Source organism: Salmo salar, chromosome 12 (genome assembly GCF_965601325.2).
Source record: "Salmo salar chromosome 12, fSalSal1, whole genome shotgun sequence".
Lineage (NCBI taxonomy): Eukaryota > Metazoa > Chordata > Actinopteri > Salmoniformes > Salmonidae > Salmo > Salmo salar.
Genome location: NC_138302.1, coordinates 52,821,138 through 52,841,357, shown reverse-complemented (window position 1 = coordinate 52,841,357; position 20,220 = coordinate 52,821,138). Strand labels below are relative to the sequence as shown.

Below are 20,220 nucleotides of genomic sequence, written 5' to 3'. Positions count from 1 at the left end.
GGTAGAGCATGGTGTTTGCAACGCCAGGGGTTAGTTGCCTTCCCTGTAGCTCAGTTGGTAGAGCATGGTGTTTGCAACGCCAGGGTTGTGGGTTTGATTCCCACGGGGGGCCAGCACAGGAAAAAAATACAAATGTATGAAATTGTATGAAATGTATGCATTCACTACTGTAAGTCGCTCTGGATAAGAGCGTCTGCTAAATGACTAAAAGGTCAAAGTAATCAATTCATTTGCACAAACTGAATTGCAAAAGTCATTGATGTCGCCGAAAAAGTTGATTCCAAAGCCGTCTAAAAACAGCAGAGAAAAGGGCGGCAGGTAGCCTAGCGGTTAAGAGCATTGGGCCAGTAACTGAAAAATCTGCCGATTTGCCCTTGAGCAAGGCACTTAACGTCTGCTAAATGACTCAAAAGTAAATGAACTCAAGCACACACACAATGTCTCATTTGGTGATGATCACCTATTAAAAGAAATGGAGGAAAAATAAATGAGGACAGAGGGAGTTTGACTAGGTAAGCCAAGAGCTCGTTGAGGAGTTAAAGCTCAGCTTACCTGTGTTTACATGTTGTCGTTGACAACAAACATGGTGTGCTAGACACTAAGCAGCACCATTTTCACAATACTTTCCACATAAGGTGACATTTAGCACGATGATTTTGGCCGTGAGTTAACCATAATAATAAAAAGACAGGAAGGCATATTACTGAATGCGAGTTCCTAAGCTTGCAACTCCTAATTACGTCACATGCATTGAACAGTTCGCCAAACACATTGAAAAAAGTACATCATTAAAGAAATGTGTACAATCACATAGCGCAGCAGATTATAATGCGCTTTACAGTATATATTTTGTTTCTCTCTTTTTGGGTGATGAAAACTATGCCCATAGTGTGTCCTCACCAGTGTCTGCACCATGTGGGGCCTCTGCAGCCGGAGGCTCTTGACGGTCTGAAAGACATCCAGGATGGCCTCAGCCTTCACCCGCTCCAGGACCGTGCTCAGGGCACAGAAGGTCCCCGTCCGCCCCGCGCCCGCACTGACAACACACAGAGATAAACCAAGGTTAGAGCATGCGCACGCACCCACAAAATAGAATAAATGGCAAACGCTACAGAGTTGGATGTTAGGTTACACATTTCTGTAAAGAACATTGTTAAAACGTTAGGTGAAGGTTACCTGCAGTGGACAGTGATGGGGTGGTTGCCAGATTGTTGCTGCTGCTTCTGGACCGCAGCGATGATGTTGATCATCCCCTTCCCGTCGCTGGGGATGCCCACCTCTGGCCAGCCATGAAAATGGAACTGTCTCACCGCACGAGCCTTGTTCTCCTAAAGAGAGAGAGAGTGAGTAAGAGAGAGAGCGCAAGGGAGACACACTCACACTCTGAAGACACACAGACGTGACTGAATTCAAATCTAGTTGACCTTGGATTAGGGTGTGTGTGCAGATGGTGTTTTGAATGGGTTGTGTTGACTACTAGAGTTGTTTTCTTTTTTCCCAGGGCGGGCTGTGTCCTCACCCGGTTGTTGGTGACCAGGAGGTCTCTAACAGTGTAGCTCTCACTCTCCTCCTCCCTCTTCAGCTCGATGGAGAGGTCACCACACACCATCACCCCGTCACTGGGCCAATACTGAGCACATTTTTCCTACAGAAAGACAGCGGGGGATGGAGAGAGCGGGAGAGCGAGAGACGGAGACGGAGAAAAAGAGACAAAGTAGGTGAAGCTCAGTCATTTCCCAGGCTCATGGCACTGTGCATTCAGCTCCAGGAAGTAGTTAAACTAGCAGAGACCGATCCTCTAATCACAAGACAGAACTGGGAAACGGACCAATAAGACGACTTTCCCCTTCCAATCATTGTTTTCTCTACTTCTGGCATGGCATGACTGGGCTGAGTGAAAGGTCCATCTCTCCATCCCTCCGTACCTGTCCTCTCTCCTCCAGCTCAGTGAGCATGACTATGGAGCAGCTCCTCCACTCCCAGATCATCCTCCAGAAGTCTTCGATGGTGTGCTGCAGCGGGCCCTGACTGGCCATGTACGAGTCCTTCTGACGGTAGCCCTGGACCAGACACACAGGTCAACTTAGACACATGAAACCACACACACAGACACACACACACCTCCACAGCAACCATTGTAGGAGCCATTTCTGCCTTTATCAGTTGTGTAACCTTCCCAGACTCACGCCAAGGTTCTCTACCTCCACAATCATTTCAAGACAGGCTTATCCTTACACTCAACCTACATGTGAATAGTTACTTGTATTGGCGCTAAAGTTCTGTTAATTTGTCTAATTTTAAAAACCATCAAAACCCATAACGCAGTGCGACTGTCTACTCACATCAATGAAGGAAGCGTTGACATAATCCGTGCTCTCCTCCCCTCTCTTGACTGGAATGATCACTCTGTTGAACTCATCTACAAGACACCAACAAACAGGTTACATTGCACGGAGTTCTGTGCCCGACTTTCTTAACATTAGACTGCGGTAATCTGCTACGCTAAAGCCTAGGCATTAGCTCGGGGAGCTAACACGAGTCTTCAGGTCTCAGGCGAGGTATCTGGAACAGTAGAAGCCGTCAACTCACATGGGATGATCTGGAGAACTCGGTTCTTCTTCATGTTTGCCGGCAGGTTGCCCGTCCTCATCTTGTCGTTCTGGATCTTGATGGAGGTCAGCTTCTGTGTGGGGAGACAAAACCACAGGCTTAGCATTCAGGGACTCGAAAAAAATTACCCAGGGGGAAAAATGCTCTCAAGACAACTGCCACTGCAACAGTTTAAACCTGAATCATATTCATTAGTGCACACCGTAGCAAAACATTTTGCAACATCAAACAAAAACGACCATTTCCTATTGAACATGTTCAGGTAGTCCTTCCATCAGTTTTCTTCCATTTGAGTCAAACAGATGTGCTATGGTCAAATCCCTTTAAACACTTGTAGTTGAGGTGCGCTTGATTTAGCTTGGACTTTGCACTTTTGGGACTATTCCATTACACCAGACAAACAAAATCACCTTGAACTCCGCTTCCATGCCCCCACAGCCGGCGGTGGAGGGGGCGTAGAGCTTGGCCAGGTGGGACTCCAGGGAGGTCACCTCCAGCTCTGTGTCTCCGTACAGGTAGTGCTCCAGCATGGCCTGGAAGATGAACACGTATTGCATCTGTGGGGAAGTAAAGAGAGGGTGAAGTAGAGAGAGAGGGAAGAGAGAGCGAAATCCTTATAGACTTTTAGTATACTTGCGATGCTCATATTATACATCTACAAGAGGTGTCAGAAGAGAACACAATATGAACAGGCAATACCCACACACTCAAAGCTCCCAATTTGAGACTTGAGTGGAAACTTGTTTATATAATTCATACATTATAATGCTGTGAGGGTGTGGTCTTTATTCAAGTCAGGGTAACGTTGTGGTCTTATTCAAGTCAGGGTAATGTTGTGGGGTCTTGTTCAAGTCAGGGCAACGTTGTGGGGTCTTGTTCAAGTCAGGGCAATGTTGTGGGGTCTTGTTCAAGTCAGGGTAACGTTGTGGGGTCTTATTCAAGTCAGGGCAATGTTGTGGGGTCTTGTTCAAGTCAGGGCAATGTTGTGGGGTCTTGTTCAAGTCAGGGCAATGTTGTGGGGTCTTGTTCAAGTCAGGGCAATGTTGTGGGGTCTTGTTCAAGTCAGGCCAATGTTGTGGGGTCTTGTTCAAGTCAGGGCAATGTTGTGGGGTCTTGTTCAAGTCAGGGCAATGTTGTGGGGTCTTGTTCAAGTCAGGGCAATGTTGTGGGGTCTTGTTCAAGTCAGGGCAATGTTGTGGGGTCTTGTTCAAGTCAGGGCAATGTTGTGGGGTCTTGTTCAAGTCAGGGCAACGTTGTGGGGTCTTGTTCAATTCAGGATAATGTTGTGGGGTCTTGTTCAAGTCAGGGTAACGTTGTAGTCTTATTCAAGTCAGGATAATGTTGTGGTCTTATTCAAGTCAGGATAATGTTGTGGTCTTATTCAAGTCAGGATAATGTTGTGGTCTTATTCAAGTCAGGATAATGTTGTGGGGTCTTGTTCAAGTCAGGGTAACGTTGTGGTCTTATTCAAGTCAGACTAATAATGTTATGATCTTATTGCAGTCTGGGTAATGTTGTGGTCTTATTCAAGTCAGGATAATGTTGTGGTCTTATTCAAGTCAGACTAATAATGTTGTGATCTTATTGCAGTCTGGGTAATGCTGTGGTCATTACAACTTACGTCTGTTTGGACCATTTGGCAGCGCTGGGCTCTGATGCGCGTGACGAAGCCAAAGACGTCCACCTTCCTCTCGGTGTTCATCATATCCAACATGGCGTCTATCACTATGAAGGTACCTGTCCTCCCCACCCCCGCACTGATACACAGTCCGACACACACAGGTAGAAAGACACACACAGGTAGAAACACACACACAGGTAGAAAGACACACACAGGTAGAAAGACACACACAGGTAGAAAGACCCACACAGGTAGAAAGACCCACACAGGTAGAAAGACCCACACAGGTAGAAAGACACCCACAGGTAGAAAGACACACACAGGTAGAAAGACACACACAGGTAGAAAGACACACAGGTAGAAAGACACACACAGGTAGAGAGAGACACACACAGGTAGAAAGACACACACAGGTAGAAAGACACACACAGGTAGAAAGACACACACAGGTAGAAAGACACACACAGGTAGAAAGACACACACAGGTAGAGAGAGGGAGAGCGTGAGTCAGAAACTAACATACACAGAAAACTACTTCGTCGTGTGTGACTGAACCTGGGTCGTGTTAGCCCATTAAGCTTAAACCTAGGCATTAGCTTAAACCTAGGCATTAGCTTAAACCTAGGCATTAGCTTGGCATCTAGGCATCAGCAAACCCACCTCCGCTGCCACCAATAAGACAAGTGCGCGCACACACACACACACACACACACTGACCTGCAGTGGACCACGATGGGGCCGGAGTATTGGGGGTTGCAGGTCTTGACCTTCTTGAGGAACTTTAGCATGCCAATGGGTGTGAAGGGAACGCCAAAGTCTGGCCAGCTGGTGAAGTGGAACTGGGTCACCAGCCGCTGGGGCTTCTTTCCCCCCACATCCCCCACCTAGAGAGAGACAGAGACACCATTACTATGACTGTTTTGGAGTAACATTCAAGCTTAGAGCTATTTTCACCTTAACCTTTTTCCTCTCTCACATTTTCACATAAACTTTGCCATCAGCGTACCAAACATGTAGAGACCTGCTAAGGGTGTTGTTCATTAGAGAATGCTTGGTGTCTGTAGGGCATGGGTTTGATAGATGGTGTGGTGAGAGGAGCCAGGAGAAAAGAGGATAAACGAGGGAGGGAGGGAGAAGCGTACCTGTGGATACAGAGGGGAGAGAAGAAAAGACTGGAGGAGGAGAGAAGAAAAGAGGGGGGGAACGCCAGGGTTACCTGTTGGATGCAGAACTTGCGGATGGTGTAGTCCACCAGCACCATCATGTCTTCCACAGAGACTCGGATGTTGCCGTAAGTCCAGCAGCCCTGGTCCGGCCAGTACTGGGCACACTTACACTGAGACACACAGAGAGATTGCCGCTGTATGGATTTCTTTCAAATGAAAAGAAACAAACACTCATAGTCGTACACTCATACGTTCACATTGGAAATTTGACATGCTGAACATACCCCATCATCTTCATATAGCCTCTACTAAGAAAGACCTAGCCGGGGTCTTTTCAGGAGGGTGCAAGGTTACAGAATGGTTCAGATCGATATACATTTCTTAGAACATATATTATAAATGCCTTTAACTGTTAAAATAGGCAACGTTCTGAACGTTTCACCTTCCTGAACACACCCCAGTTTTCACCCCACCCCCTCTTTCTCCTCCTCCCCTACCTCTTTTCTCTCCTTCAGGTTGGTCACCATCACGATGGTGGCTGTGTTCTGTTCCCAGATCATTCTCCAGAAGTCGTTTACCGTCTCCTCCTTTGGCCCTGAGAGAGACAGAGACAGAAGAGATACATTTTCATCCACTGTATATTATCACCACTGATTAAATACAATCCTGTACGTTTGCTTTGGCAATGTAATATGTCGTCATATTACGATGCCAATAAAGCTCATCAGATTGAATGGAACCGAGAGATAGCTGCTGGAATCCGGGCCTGCGTCCCATATGAAACATTATTCCCTATTTAGTGCACTACGTAGTGAATAGGATGCAAGGACTCTGGTGCAAACGTAGTGCACTAAATTGGGAATAGGGTGCATTACATGAGCCTATCCCAGCGGCTAGAATAGCCACCTTACCTTGAGCTGCAATGAACTTGTTCTTCTCTTGGTAACCCTGAGAACAAGAGGAAGGCAGGAAAGGAAAAGGGTTAGAAAAACGTTTTGTTTGAACGCTGAATCCGTTTAATGACCATGTCTTGCATCGTTAAGTAAAGTTCTGATGTCTCGTCCGTGTTTCTCTACTTTCTGATTTATTGATGTTGTTTCAAAACTTCATGCGCAGAGCGGGACATGCGTCCTACAAATGAAATAGTATTTTTATAAAAAGAGAGAGAGCAAAGGAGAGCGACACAGAGGGACGACGAGAGAGCAAGAGGGATGAATAAGTCGCCATTCTAACGCAACCTTTTATCGATCTGTTTAAACTTTATTTATCCAGGGAGTCTCATGGAGGTTAAAAGACCTCTCTGACAAGGGAGAACTGGCCAAGGGGTAGCTCAATGAAAACACATCAAACACAGCTCGTCATTGATGTCCATGGCTTGCGGCGTCACTCACGTTGATGAAGGACGCGTTGATGAAGTCAGAGTCTGGAACTCCCTCTAGAGACGACAGATGCACCCTGGAGTGGTCATCTGAAACGCACACAAACAGAACCTTGATTAGACGAATGGCAAGCCTGTGTTTTAAAGGAGCTATATGTAACATTTACATATAGCGCCAAATGTCAAATATATACCGATAGAAGCAAAGGAATAGAAATCCACCAGAGTAAAACATACTTTGTAGAACACCGCTCGATGCTGCTAATTAGCACTTTTACAGAGACTAGGCAGGTCTAGCTGTTGCTGTATACAACTTCCTGAATTACAATTCGTTCTTGTTCGCAACGTTGACAATGTATTTCCAACGGATGTTTTTTTGGATAAGGTAACAAGCAGTTCTATGCCATGCTAGGTATTTCTAAACAGAATCAGGCTTTAGCTCTGCGTTGGGGACTCACATGGCAGGATGTTGACGTATCGGTTCTTCTCCTTGTTCTCCTCCTTAGAGGCCGCGTCGCACGACGCCTGGATGGGGCACACCGGCAGCGCCTGGACACACAGACAGACGGCCATCAGACAGGTAACATTTATTTGAGATGAATGCCCTGTAATGCATGTTCCTATCGGTGTGTCCCTAATGTGATATTCTTCTTTGCAATTCCACGAAAAGCAAATAAGGAAAGGAGGCTAAGGGAATTAGGTATTATTGGGACACAGCTTATAGGCTCTGAGGGGAGACTACCACTCCAATCAGAAGCTAGTCACACGCAGAGCGTTCTAGTTGCAAGTTCTACCCGCCTATTGTCCTGACAGGGCCATAGATGACTAATGTGTGTAAGGCGTGTGTGTGTACTAGAGGTCGACCGATTAATCGGAATGGCTGATTAATTAGGGTCGATTTCAAGTTTTCATAACAATCGGTAATCGGCATTTTAGGACACTGATCATGGCCGATTACATTGCACTTCACGAGGAGACTGCGTGGCAGGCTGACTACCTGTTATGCGAGTGCAGCAAGGAGCCAAGGTAAGGTGCTAGCTAGCATTAAACTTATCTTATAAAAAACTATCAATCTTAACATAATCACTAGTTAACTACACATGATTGATGATATTACTAGTTTATCTAGCTTGTCCTGCGTTGCATATAATCGATGCGGTGCCTGTTAATTTATCATTGAATCACAGCCTACTTCGCCAAACGGGTGATTTAACAAGCGCATTCGCGAAAAAAGCACTGTCGTTGCACCAATGTGTACCTAACCATAACATCAACAAGACCCCATAAAAACAACTTTCTTAAAAATCAATACACAAGTATATATTTTTAAACCTGCATATTCAGTTAATATTGCCTGCTAACATGAATTTCTTTTAACTAGGTAAATTGTGTCACTTCTCTTGCGTCCTGTGCAACAGAGTCAGGGTATGTGCAGCAGTTTGGGCCGCCTGGCTCGTTGCGAACTGTGTGAAGACCATTTCTTCCTAACAAAGACAGCCAACTTCGCCAAACGAGGGATGATTTAACAAAAGCGCTTTTGCGAAAGCATAATCGTTGCACGAATGTACCTAACCATAAATTCCTTTCTTAAAATCAATACACAGAAGTATATATTTTTAAACCTGCATACTTAGTTAAAAGAAATTCATGTTAGCAGGCAATATTAAACTAAAGAAATTGTGTCACTTCTCTTGCGTTCATTGCACACAGAGTCAGGGTATATGCAACAGTTTGGGCCGCCTGGCTCGTTGCGAACTAATTTCCCAGAATTTTACGTAATTATGACATAACATTTAAGGTTGCGCAATGTAACAGGAATATTTAGACTTATGGATGCCACCCATTAGATAAAATACGGAACGGTTCCGTATTTCACTGAAAGAATAAACGTTTTATTTTTTAAATGATAAGTTTCCGGATTTGACCATATTAATGACCTAAGGCTCGTATTTCTGTGTTATTATGTTATAATTAAGTCTATGATTTGATAGAGCAGTCTAACTGAGCAGTGGTAGGCAGCAGCAGGCTTGTAAGCATTCATTCAAACAGCACTTTCGTGCGTTTGCCAGCAGCTCTTCGCAATGCTTGAAGCATTGCTCTGTTTTTTACTTTAAGCCTATCAACTCCCGAGATTAGGCTGGTGTAACCGATGTGAAATGGCTAGCTAGTTAGCGGGGTGCGCGCTAATAGTGTTTCAAACGTCACTCGCTCTGAGACTTGGATGAGTTGTTCCCCTTGCTCTGCAAGGGCCGTAGCTTTTGTGGAGCGATCGGTAACGATGCTTCGAGGGTGGCTGTTGTCGATGTGTTCCTGGTTCGAGCCCAGGTAGAGGCGAGGAGAGGGACGGAAGCTATACTGTTACACTGGCAGTACTAAAGTGCCAATAAGAACATCCAATAGTCAAAGGTATATGAAATACAAATGGTATAGAGAGAAATAGTCCTATAATTCCTATAATAACCTCAACCTAAAACTTCTTACCTGGGAATATTGAAGACTCATGTTAAAAGGAACCACCAGCTTTCATATGTTCTCATGTTCTGAGCAAGGAACTTAAACGTTAGCTTTTTTACATGGCGCATATTGCACTTTTACTTTCTTCTCCAACACTTTGTTTTTGCATTATTTAAACCAAATTGAACATGTTTCATTATTTATTTCAGGCTAAATTGATTTGATCGATGTATTATATTAAGTTAAAATAAAAGTGTATATAGTCAGGGAAAAAACAGAAAAACACATGTCAAATGTTATAAATTGATTTGCATTTTAATGAGGGAAATAAGTATTTGACCCCCTCTCAATCAGAAAGATTTCTGGCTCCCAGGTGTCTTTTATACAGGTAACGAGCTGAGATTAGGAGCACATTCTTAACCTGTTGGGTCTAGGGGGCAGCATTTGCACGTCTGGATAAAAAAAATGTACCCGATTTAATCTGGTTACTAATCCTACCCAGTAACTAGAATATGCATATACTTATTATATATGGATAGAAAACACTCTAAAGTTTCCAAAACTGTTTGAATGGTGTCTGTGAGTATAACAGAACTCATTTGGCAGGCAAAACCCTGAGACATTTTCTGACAGGAAGTGGATACCTGATGTGTTGTATTGAGTTTAAACCTCTCCCATTGAAAAACACAGGGGTTTAGGAATATTTTGGCACTTCCTATTGCTTCCACTAGATGTCACCAGCCTTTACAAAGTGTTTTGAGTCTTCTGGAGGGAGATCTGACCGAACAAGAGCCATGGAACGGTGATGTCCCATTAGACACCTGGCGCGCTACTTCATGTTGGGTACCCTCGTTCCAATACGTTATAAAAGGCTATGCATTCGTCCACCTTGAATATTATTCATGTTCTGGTTAAAAAAGGCCCTAATGATTTATGCTATACAACGTTTGACATGTTTGAACGAACGGAAATATATTTTTTCCCCTCGTTCATGACGAGAAGTCCGGCTGGCTTACATCATGTGCTAACGAGACGGAGATTTTTGGACATAAATGATGAGCTTTTTTGAACAAAACTACATTCGTTATGGACCTGTGATACCTGGAAGTGACATCTGATGAAGAGAATCAAAGGTAATGGATTATTTACATAGTATTTTCGATTTTAGATCTCCCCAACATGACGTCTAGTCTGTATCGCAACGCGTATTTTTCTGGGCACAGTGCTCAGATTATTGCAAAGTGTGATTTCCCAGTAAGGTTATTTTTAAATCTGGCAAGTTGATTGCGTTCAAAAGATGTAAATCTATAATTCTTTAAATGACAATATAATATTTTACCAATGTTTTCTAATTTTAATTATTTAATTTCTGACGCTGACTTGACTGCCGGTTATTGGAGGGAAACGATTTCCTCAACATCAATGCCATAGTAAAACGCTGTTTTTGTATATAAATATGAACTTGATAGAACTAAAAATGCATGCATTGTCTAACATAATGTCCTAGGAGTGTCATCTGATGGAGATTGTAAAAGGTTAGTGTATCATTTTAGCTGGTTTTATGGTTTTGGTGACCCTGTCTTTGACTTGACAAAACATTACACACAACTCTTGTAAATGTACTGTCCTAACATACTCTAAATTTATGCTTTCGCCGTAAAACCTTTTTGAAATCGTAAAACGTGGTTAGATTAAGGAGATGTTTATCTTTCAAATGGTGTAACATAGTTGTATTTTTGAAAAATTTGAATTTTGACATTTATTTGGATTCAAATTTGCCGCTCTTGAAATGCACCTGCTGTTGATGGAGTGCACCACAGGTGGCACGCTAGCGTCCCACCTAGCCCCAAGAGGTTAAAGGGAGTGTTCCTAATCTCACCTTGTTACCTGTATAAAAGACACCTGTCCACAGAAGCAATCAATCAGATTCCAAACTCTCCACCATGGCCAAGACCAAAGAGCTCTCCAAGGATGTCAGGGACAAGATTGTAGACCTACACAAGGCTGGAATGGGCTACAAGACCATCGCCAAGCAGCTTGGTGAGAAGGTGACAACAGTTGGTGCGATTATTCGCAAATGGAAGAAACACAAAAGAACTGTCAATCTCCCTCGGCCTGGGGCTCCATGCAAGATCACACCTCGTGGAGTTGCAATGGTCATGAGAACGGTGAGGAATCGGCCCAGAACTACACGGGAGGATCTTGTCAATGATCTCAAGGCAGCTGGGACCATAGTCACCAAGAAAACAATTGGTAACACACTACGCCGTGAAGGACTGAAATCCTGCAGCGCCCGCAAGGTCCCCCTGCTCAAGAAAGCACATATACATGCCCGTCTGAAGTTTGCCAATGAACATCTGAATGATTCAGAGGACAACGGGGTGAAAGTGTTGTGGTCAGATGAGACCAAAATGGAGCTCTTTGGCATCAACTCAACTCACCGTGTTTGGAGGAGGAGGAATGCTGCCTATGACCCCAAGGACACCATCCCCACAGTCAAACATGGAGGTGGAAACATTATGCTTTGGGGGTGTTTTTCTGCTAAGGGGACAGGACAACTTCACCGCATCAAAGGGACAACGGCCGTGGCCATATACCGTCAAATCTTGGGTGAGAACCTCCTTCCCTCAGCCAGGGCATTGAAAATGGGTTGCGGATGGGTATTACAACATGACAATGACCCAAAACACACGGCCAAGGCAACAAAGGAGTGGCTCAAGAAGAAGCACATTAAGGTCCTGGAGTGGCCTAGCCAGTCTCCAGACCTTAATCCCATAGAAAATCTGTGGAGGGAGCTGAAGGTTCGAGTTGCCAAACGTCAGCCTCGAAAGATTAATGACTAGGAGAAGATCTGCGAAGAGGAGTGGGACAAAATCCCTCCTGAGATGTGTGCAAACCTGGTGGCCAACTACAAGAAACGTCTGACCTCTTGATATCCAACAAGGGTTTTGCCACCAAGTACTAAGTCATGTTTTGCAGAGGGGTCAAATACTTATTTCCCTCATTAAAATGCAAATCAATTTATAACATTTTTGACGTGTTTTTCTGGATTATTTTGTTGTTATTCTGTCTCTCACTGTTCAAATAAACCTACTATTAAAATTATAGACTGATTATTGGGCAAACGTACAAAATCAGCAGGGGATCAAATACTTTTTTCCCTCACTGTAGTCAGTATTGTTGTAATTGTCATTATTAAAAATAAATAAATAAAAAAACAGGATTGAACGAGACAAAATATATTTTATATTTGAGATTCCTCAAAGTAGCCACTCTTTGCCTTTATGACAGCTTTGCACATTCTTGGCATTCTCTCAACCAGCTTCACCTGAAATGCTTTTCCAACAGTCTTGGAGTTCCCACATATGCTGAGCACTTGTTGGCTGCTTTTCCTTCACTCTGTGGTACAACTCATCCCAAACCATCTCAATTGGGTTAAAGGTCGGGTGATTGTGGAGTCAACGTCATCTGACGGAGCACTCCATCACTCTCATTCTTGGTCAAATAGCCCTTATACAGCCTAGTGGTGTGTTTTGGGTCAATGTCCTATTGAAAAACAAATGAAATTTCCACTAAGCGCAAACCAGATGGTGTGGCATATCGCTGCAGAATGCTGGGGTAGCAATGCTGGTTAAGTGTGCCTTGAATTCTAAATAAATCACTGACAGTGTTTCACCATAGTGCTCTATGGTTTTCGTGACTGCACTTGAAGAAAACGTTCAACATTCTTAAAATATTCTGCACACTCTTTTACCAAGTTGGGCTATCTTCTGTATACCACCCCTACCTTGTCACAACAAACACATTAAGAAGGAAAGAAATTCCACAAGTTAACTTTTAACAAGGCACACCTCTTAATCTAAATTAATTCCAGGTGACTACCTCATGAAGCTGGTTGAGAGAATGCCAAGGGTGTCCAAAACTGTCATCAAGGCAAAGGGTGGCTACTTGTAGAACCTCAAATATATTTTGATTCGTTTAACACTTCTTTGGTTACTACATGATTCCATATGTGATATTTCAAAGTTTTGATGTCTTCACTATTATTCTACAATGTAAAAAAGAGTACAAATAAAGAAAAACCCTTGAATGAGTAGGTGTCCAAATTTTTGACTGTATGTATGTATGTATGTATGTATGCATGTATGTATGTGCGCGTGGACTCCATACGTTGAACTCCTCCCGGAAGAGCTTGTTGTCATCAGCCATGCGACGATTCATATCCTCCTCAAGCTTGTCGACAACAAGGGGTGGGTACTTCCTGTTGGTGCTAGGCGAGCGGGCTAATAGCGGCACACTCTGGAGCTCTGCAAGAGCAGGAAGGGAGGGAAGTAATGGGACAGGAAAGATTGGTGGCGATTGAGGCCCACAGGGGAAGGGGGGGAAGAGAAAAACCCTTATAGTTGAGACACTGCCAACAATAAAGATAGTGACAAATTCACCAACCAATGATTATAAATTCATAAACTATAGAAAATGTTATATTATGATAAATATGTTATACATTAAAACAGATTCTAATCTACACATGCAACTTCTCCAAACTGACTGTGTGTGTGTGTGTGTGTGTGTGTGTGTGTGTGTGTGTGTGTGTGTTAATAAAAGCCCACAAGGGGGCACCATAAACCAATCCAACACTGCTAGTGTGCCACAATTCATCATATTGAACAACTGCTTTGGCCAAGAATCAGTAAATTTGACAACGTTATCAGTAAATGATCAGATAAAAATCACATTGGTTTTCTGAACACAGAACAATGGAGAAAGTTGGCTATGATAGAGACATGCATAAAAATTTCGGTAAATGTACGACCACAGACAAAACATGCACGTTCTCACACACACACACACACACACACACACACACACACACACACACACACACACACACACACACACACACACACACACACACACACACACGGTTACCTGTATCATCTGATCTACCGTTGGTCAGCCTGAAGGAGTTGGAATGGCTGCCGGCCTGCTTGTACTTCTTAAACCTGTCAATCATACGACACACACGAATACTCACACCCCTTGACTTATTCCACATTTTGTAGCGTTACAAAGCGTCAACGATCTACACAAAATACACGGTTATGTCAAAATGTTAACGTAAAACAAGTATTCAACCACCCCACCCCCAGAGTCAGTACATGTTAGAATCACCTTTGCCAGCGAATACAGCGAATACAGCTGTGAGTCTTTAGGGGTTGTACAACATTTGCCCATTATTCTTTAAAAAAAAAATATTCAATCTCTGTCAAATTGATTGTTGATAATTGCTAGACAGCCATTGTCAAGTCTTGCCATAGATTTCCAAGCCGATGTAAGTCAAAACTTTAACTAGGCCACTCAGGAACATTCAATGTCGTCTTGGTCAGCAACTCCAATGTATATTTGGCCTTGTGTTTTAGGTACTTGTCCTGCTGAATGGTGAATGTCTCCAAGTGTCTTTGGAAAGCAGACTGAACCAGGTTTTCCTATTGGATTTTGCCTGTGCTTAGCTGTAGTCTGTTTCTTCTTATCCTAAAACTCCCTTGTCCGTGCTGATGACAAGCATTTCCATAACATGATGCAGCCACCACCATGCTTGAAAATATGAAGAGTGGGACTCAGTGATGTTGGAATTTCCCCAAAGATAACACGTTGTATTCAAGACAAAGTACATTTTTGCCTCATTCTTTGCAGTATTACTTTAGCGCCCTAAATGCAAACAATATTTTTTTATTCTGAAAAGGCTGCATTCTTTTCACTGTCATTTATGTTAGTATTGTGGACTAACTACAATGTCGTTAATACCTCCTCAGTCACTTCCTCATCGGCAACGGAGTTAAAAAGGACGTCTGTATCTTTTTTTTTTTTTAAACATATCTACCAATAGGCTATTTGCGAACCATTGGAAAACCTCCCTGGTCTTTCTGCTTGAATCTGTGCTTGAAATTCACTGCTCGACTGAGGGAACTTCGAGATAATTGTATGCGTTGGGTAAAGAGAGATGCAGTAGTCGTTTAAAGATCAACACTATTATTGCACACAGGAGGAGTCCATGCAACTTGTAACTTTTTGTTAAGAAACTATTTACTCCTGAACTTATTTAGGCTTGCCATAACAAAACATACTTTATTGACTCAAGACATTTCAGCTTTCCATTTTTAATGAATTTGTGACCATGTCTAAAAACATAATTCAACTTTGACATTATGGGGTATTTTGTGTAGATCATTGACACAAAAACTCAATTTAATCCATTTAAATTCAGGCTGTAATAACAACATGTCGAAAAGTCAAATGGGGTGGGAATACTTTCTGAAGGCCTTGTACATGCAGAATATCACCCACACAGTCACACACACACACACACACACACACACACGGCCATTGCCATGGTAACTACTATAACACTTGGTTCATCCACACTGGCCTCTATAGGGTGTTTGTGAATGAAAGAAGACAAACCATTTCCTGCTCTGCGCTTTTACAATGTGTAATGAATTGTGTGAGGTGTGTACGACACCGTTAGCATTGTACATGGGTCTCATATCTGACTATTGTATAGCTCTATTCCAAAGATAAATCGTGCCTGCATCCAAACTTTTCTTTTCAGTTTAAAAATGCTTCCCTGAGACATAAGGTTGACGGCGCGACTGTGGGGGAAAAAACCAGGGTGTATTCATTACGGCACACCATAGCAAATTGTAGCAATACTTTTTGCAACGAAAAATAACGTTTATTGGACAAGTTCAGGAAGCCCCTCCCCGTTTCAGTCCGTTTCTTCAACTTGTTGCCTGATCCAGGGATGAGTTTCCGCTGGACCACACAGGCCAAGTACTAGCTGAACTCCAGTAAGATAAGACTTTTGGTTTAGTTACAAAAAGTTGCGCTACGGTGTGCCCTACTGAACACAACCCAGATGAGTGGTGTGGGTGGTTTCTGCCTGAGGGACATGACTGACCTGAGCATATAGAGGATGATGATGATGAAGACGATGACGAGCAGGGATGACAGAGCCACCATCACCGCAATGATGGGCGTGTCATCTGATTGCGTATTTTGGTCTGAGAGAACGAGGGAGAGAGAGAGAATTTAACAACATTCTAAAACTGAGTACAAGTTTGATTTGGCATTTGATTGAGCCCGTCTCAGGTGCCCTTAATGGGGTTTAGGTTGGCACGTTTTGGACAATTCCTTGGATCCATTGCACCAGGCAAGCTCAATCAAGCGCACAAATCAGCTTAAGTATTTGAAAGAAAACCAATACTATTCAATACTGTTAATAGTTAACAGTATGCATTAGACAGGCTATATGAAACTGTCCACTCCATGATTTGTACACTGATTACAGGAACACTGATTTAAGGACATCTTGGTAACAGTTTTTTTGGACAGCATTGTCATTAGTCTTACATAACATTTTCATAATAATGACAGAAGCGATGTCGTTAACTGTCGTTACAGAGCAGAAAGAGTCAACGCGACACAAACGATGAGACTTTACAGAAGCAGAGGGGTTAACCAAATAGATGAGGAACAGTCATATATTGTATATACTTAAGCAATAAGGCACCTCGGGGGGGGGGGGGGTTTGTGGTATATGGCCAATATACCACGGCTAAGGGCTGTTCTGGATACAGCCCTTAGCCATGGTATATTGGCCATATACCACAAACCCCCCCCCCCCCCCGCCCCGAGGTGCCTTATTGCTATTATAATGGGACACAGTACACATTGAATGGTGCTGCACCACGTTGGTAGGAAGGTAAGTTAAACTGATGAGCAGTAGAGGAGGACTATTCAACCCATTCCAATTCAACGGCTCATACTGCGGGCACAGAGGACGGATAAAAAATAAACACACAGAGGAGAGATGCAGAGCTTGAATAGTGCGTGTGTTCGACAGGCCAGTTCAATTATCGGCACGTCGCTGCCACGACTGCTTATGACTTCAGAAAAGTAGTCACACCCCTTGACTTTTTCTAAACGTTGTGTTACAGCCTGAACTTAAAATTGAACAAATTTAGATTTTGTGTCACTGACCTATACACAATACTCCATAATGTCAAAGTGGAATGATGATTATAAATTTATGAAAAATTAAAAAGCTGAAATGTCTTGAGTCGATAAGTATTCAACCCAATTTGTTATGGCAAGCCTAAATAAAGTTCAGAAGTAAAAATGTGCCTAAGTCACATAAGTTGCATGGACTCTCTGTGCAATAATAGATTTTTCAATGACTACCTCATCGCTGTACTGATGTTGGGCGATTAGGCCTGGCTCGCAGTGCCAATTCATCCCAAAGGTGTTTGATGGGGTTGAGGTCAGGGCTCTGTGCAAGCCAGTCAAGTTCTTCCACACCAATCTGGACAAAACATTTCTATATGGACCTCAATTTGTGCACGGGTGCATTGTCATGCTGAAACAGCAAAAGGCCTTCCTGAAACTGTTGCCACAAAGCACAGAATCATCTAGAATGTCATTGTATGCTGTAGCGTTAAGATTTCCCTAAACTCGAACAAAGGGGCCTAGCCCGAACCATGAAAAACAGCCCCAGACTATTATTCCTCCACAAAACTTTACAGTTGGCACTATGCATTGGGGCAGGTAGCTTTCTCCTGCCCATCCGCCAAATCCAGAACCGTCCGTTGGACTGCCAGATGGTTAAGCGTGATTCATCACTCCAGAGAACACATTTCCACTGGTCCAGAGTCCAATGGTGGTGAGCTTTACACCATTCCAGCCGACTCTTGGCATTGCGCATGGTGATCTTAGGCTTGTGTGCGGCTGCTCGGCCATGGAAACCCATTTCATGAAGCTCCCGACGAACAGTTCTTGTGCTGAAGTTGCTTCCAGAGGCCATTTGGAACGTGTCATTGAGTGTTGCAACCGAGGACAGATGATTTTTACGCGCTACATGCTTCAGTACTTGACGGTCCCGTTCTGTGAGCTTGTGTGGCCTATCACTTTGCGGCTGAGCCGTTGTTGCTCCTAGACCTTTCCACTTCACAATAACAGCACTTACAGTTAACCGGGGCAGCTCCAGCAGGGCAGAAATTAGACAAACTGACTTGTTGGTAAGTTGGCAACTATGATGGTGCCACATTGAAAGTCACTGAGCTCTTCAGTAAGGCCATTCTACTGCCAATGTTTGTCTATGAAGATTGTATGGCTGTGTGCTCGATCTTATACACCTGTCAGCAACGGGTGTGGCTGAAATAGCCGAATCCACTCATTTGAAGGGGTGTCCCCATACTTTCATATATATATAGTGTATAATTATCTGAAGATCCCACAGTCGAGCAGTGAATTTCAAACACAGATTAATTCACAAAGAAGGAGAAAACTGAGTATCGATCAACAATATTGTAGTTACTCCACAATACTAACCTAATTGACAGAGTGAAAAGGAAGCCAGTACAGACTAAAATATAACAAAACATGCATTCTGTTTGCAAAAAGTAATACTGCAAAAAATGTGGCAAAGAAATTAACTTCATGTCCTGAATACAAAGCACTAAGTTTGGGGCAAATCCAACAACATCACTGAGTACCACTCTTCATATTTTCAAGCATGGTGGTGGCTGCATCATGTTATGGATTTGCTTGTCATCGGCAAGGACTAGAGTTTTTTTTAGGATAAAAATAAACCTAATAGAGCTAAGCACAAGCCAAATCCTGGTTCAGTCTGCTTTCCAACAGACTCTGGGAGACAAAATCACCTTGAAGCAGGACAATAACTTAAAACACAATGTCAAATATACACTGGAGTTGCTTACAAAGACAACATTGAATGTTGCCAAGTGGCCTAGTTACAGTTGACTTAAATGGCTGTCTAGCAATGATCAACAACCAACTTGACAGAGCTTGAAAAATGACAAAAAATTATAGAAATGGGCAAATATTGTACAATCCAAAGTTCTTAGAGACTTACCCAGAAAGACTCAGCTGTGATTCTAACATTGATTCAGGAGTGTGAACACTTATGTAAATGTGATATTTCAGTATTTCATTTTCCATACATTTTCTAACATTTCTAAAATCATGTTTTCACTTTGTCATTATGGGGTATTGTGTATAGATGGGCAAGATTTTTTTTAATTCAGGCTGTAACAACAAAATGTGGAATAAGTCAAGGGGTATGAATACTTTCTGAAGGCACATTATGTTGTTCTCATGTTAGCTGTATGACCTTATCTATATAACCACGTTGTAACTTGAGACAAAATACACACACATACTCTTACCTGTGTCATCTTCTCCACCACCTGAGGGTAAAACAAGAGTATCATTACTATCCAACATAAAAAAAACATCCTACACCCCACACACAGACCTGCTCGCCTTTCACTCTCACAAGCACACACACAAACACACTCGGATACAGACACACACCTGTAGTAGTGTCACTAGTCGTGTCGGGCGACGTGGCTTCCACCGTAGGTTCTGTGGCCGTCTCCGGCGAGGGATCTGTGTGACTGTCCGGCGCAGAGGGTGTGGTCCCATTCTCCCCTCCCCGACTGACTGTAGTCGGAGCAGGGGGTGGTTGCGGGGCGGTGGTTGCACCCGTGGGGACTTGGGGGTCTATGGTTGGGCCAGGGGGTGGTGGAGGGGGGATGGGCGCCTGGGTGACACTGGGGCCTGCAGTCAATATGTTCCCCTCTGCGGTGCTGGTTGTTGTTAGTGTCGTTACGGCAGCCGTGGGGGTTGCGGTTGTTGGAGGGGTGGTGGCTGTTGCTACTGGAACATTGTGGAGGGTGGTGGCTGGAGAATCCGTGGGTTTGGCAGTGGAGACTGGACCTTCTATGAGAGAGAGATACAGTTTATCTAGGCCACGGGTTCTCAAACTTGTGATAGCTAATTCATTGGGGACCATTTCATAATCAGAACACAACTTCAGTGAGATGAGAATAACATACAAGGAGTTTAATTATGACTTCGGCAGGGCATGGACGGACGGACAGACAGACAGACCAAGTCTCGGGCACTGGGAA

General features: G+C 43.4%; 1 protein-coding gene across 5 annotated transcripts in view; it reads right to left on the bottom strand.

The window, feature by feature from the left end:
* The window catches only part of LOC106565195 (receptor-type tyrosine-protein phosphatase alpha), a 56,196-nt gene that overhangs the window by 5,935 nt on the left and 30,041 nt on the right, over positions 1–20,220 (bottom strand). For 3 of the 5 annotated variants that reach the window (XM_014132052.3, XM_082959038.1, XM_082959039.1), the window contains 19 exons: positions 19,622–20,029; positions 19,474–19,494; positions 16,188–16,290; positions 14,159–14,232; positions 13,400–13,536; positions 7,234–7,324; positions 6,789–6,865; positions 6,309–6,345; positions 5,895–5,992; positions 5,448–5,603; positions 4,949–5,115; positions 4,232–4,367; positions 3,021–3,167; positions 2,590–2,683; positions 2,343–2,419; positions 1,926–2,060; positions 1,520–1,645; positions 1,177–1,328; positions 901–1,036 (listed from right to left, as the gene is read on the bottom strand). In XM_014132052.3, the coding sequence (XP_013987527.3) occupies positions 901–1,036; positions 1,177–1,328; positions 1,520–1,645; positions 1,926–2,060; positions 2,343–2,419; positions 2,590–2,683; positions 3,021–3,167; positions 4,232–4,367; positions 4,949–5,115; positions 5,448–5,603; positions 5,895–5,992; positions 6,309–6,345; positions 6,789–6,865; positions 7,234–7,324; positions 13,400–13,536; positions 14,159–14,232; positions 16,188–16,290; positions 19,474–19,494; positions 19,622–20,029 (2,372 nt within the window). The remainder of the gene's footprint in view (positions 1–900; positions 1,037–1,176; positions 1,329–1,519; positions 1,646–1,925; positions 2,061–2,342; positions 2,420–2,589; positions 2,684–3,020; positions 3,168–4,231; positions 4,368–4,948; positions 5,116–5,447; positions 5,604–5,894; positions 5,993–6,308; positions 6,346–6,788; positions 6,866–7,233; positions 7,325–13,399; positions 13,537–14,158; positions 14,233–16,187; positions 16,291–19,473; positions 19,495–19,621; positions 20,030–20,220) is intronic. The other 2 variants (XM_082959040.1, XM_082959041.1) reach the window with 2 other exon arrangements.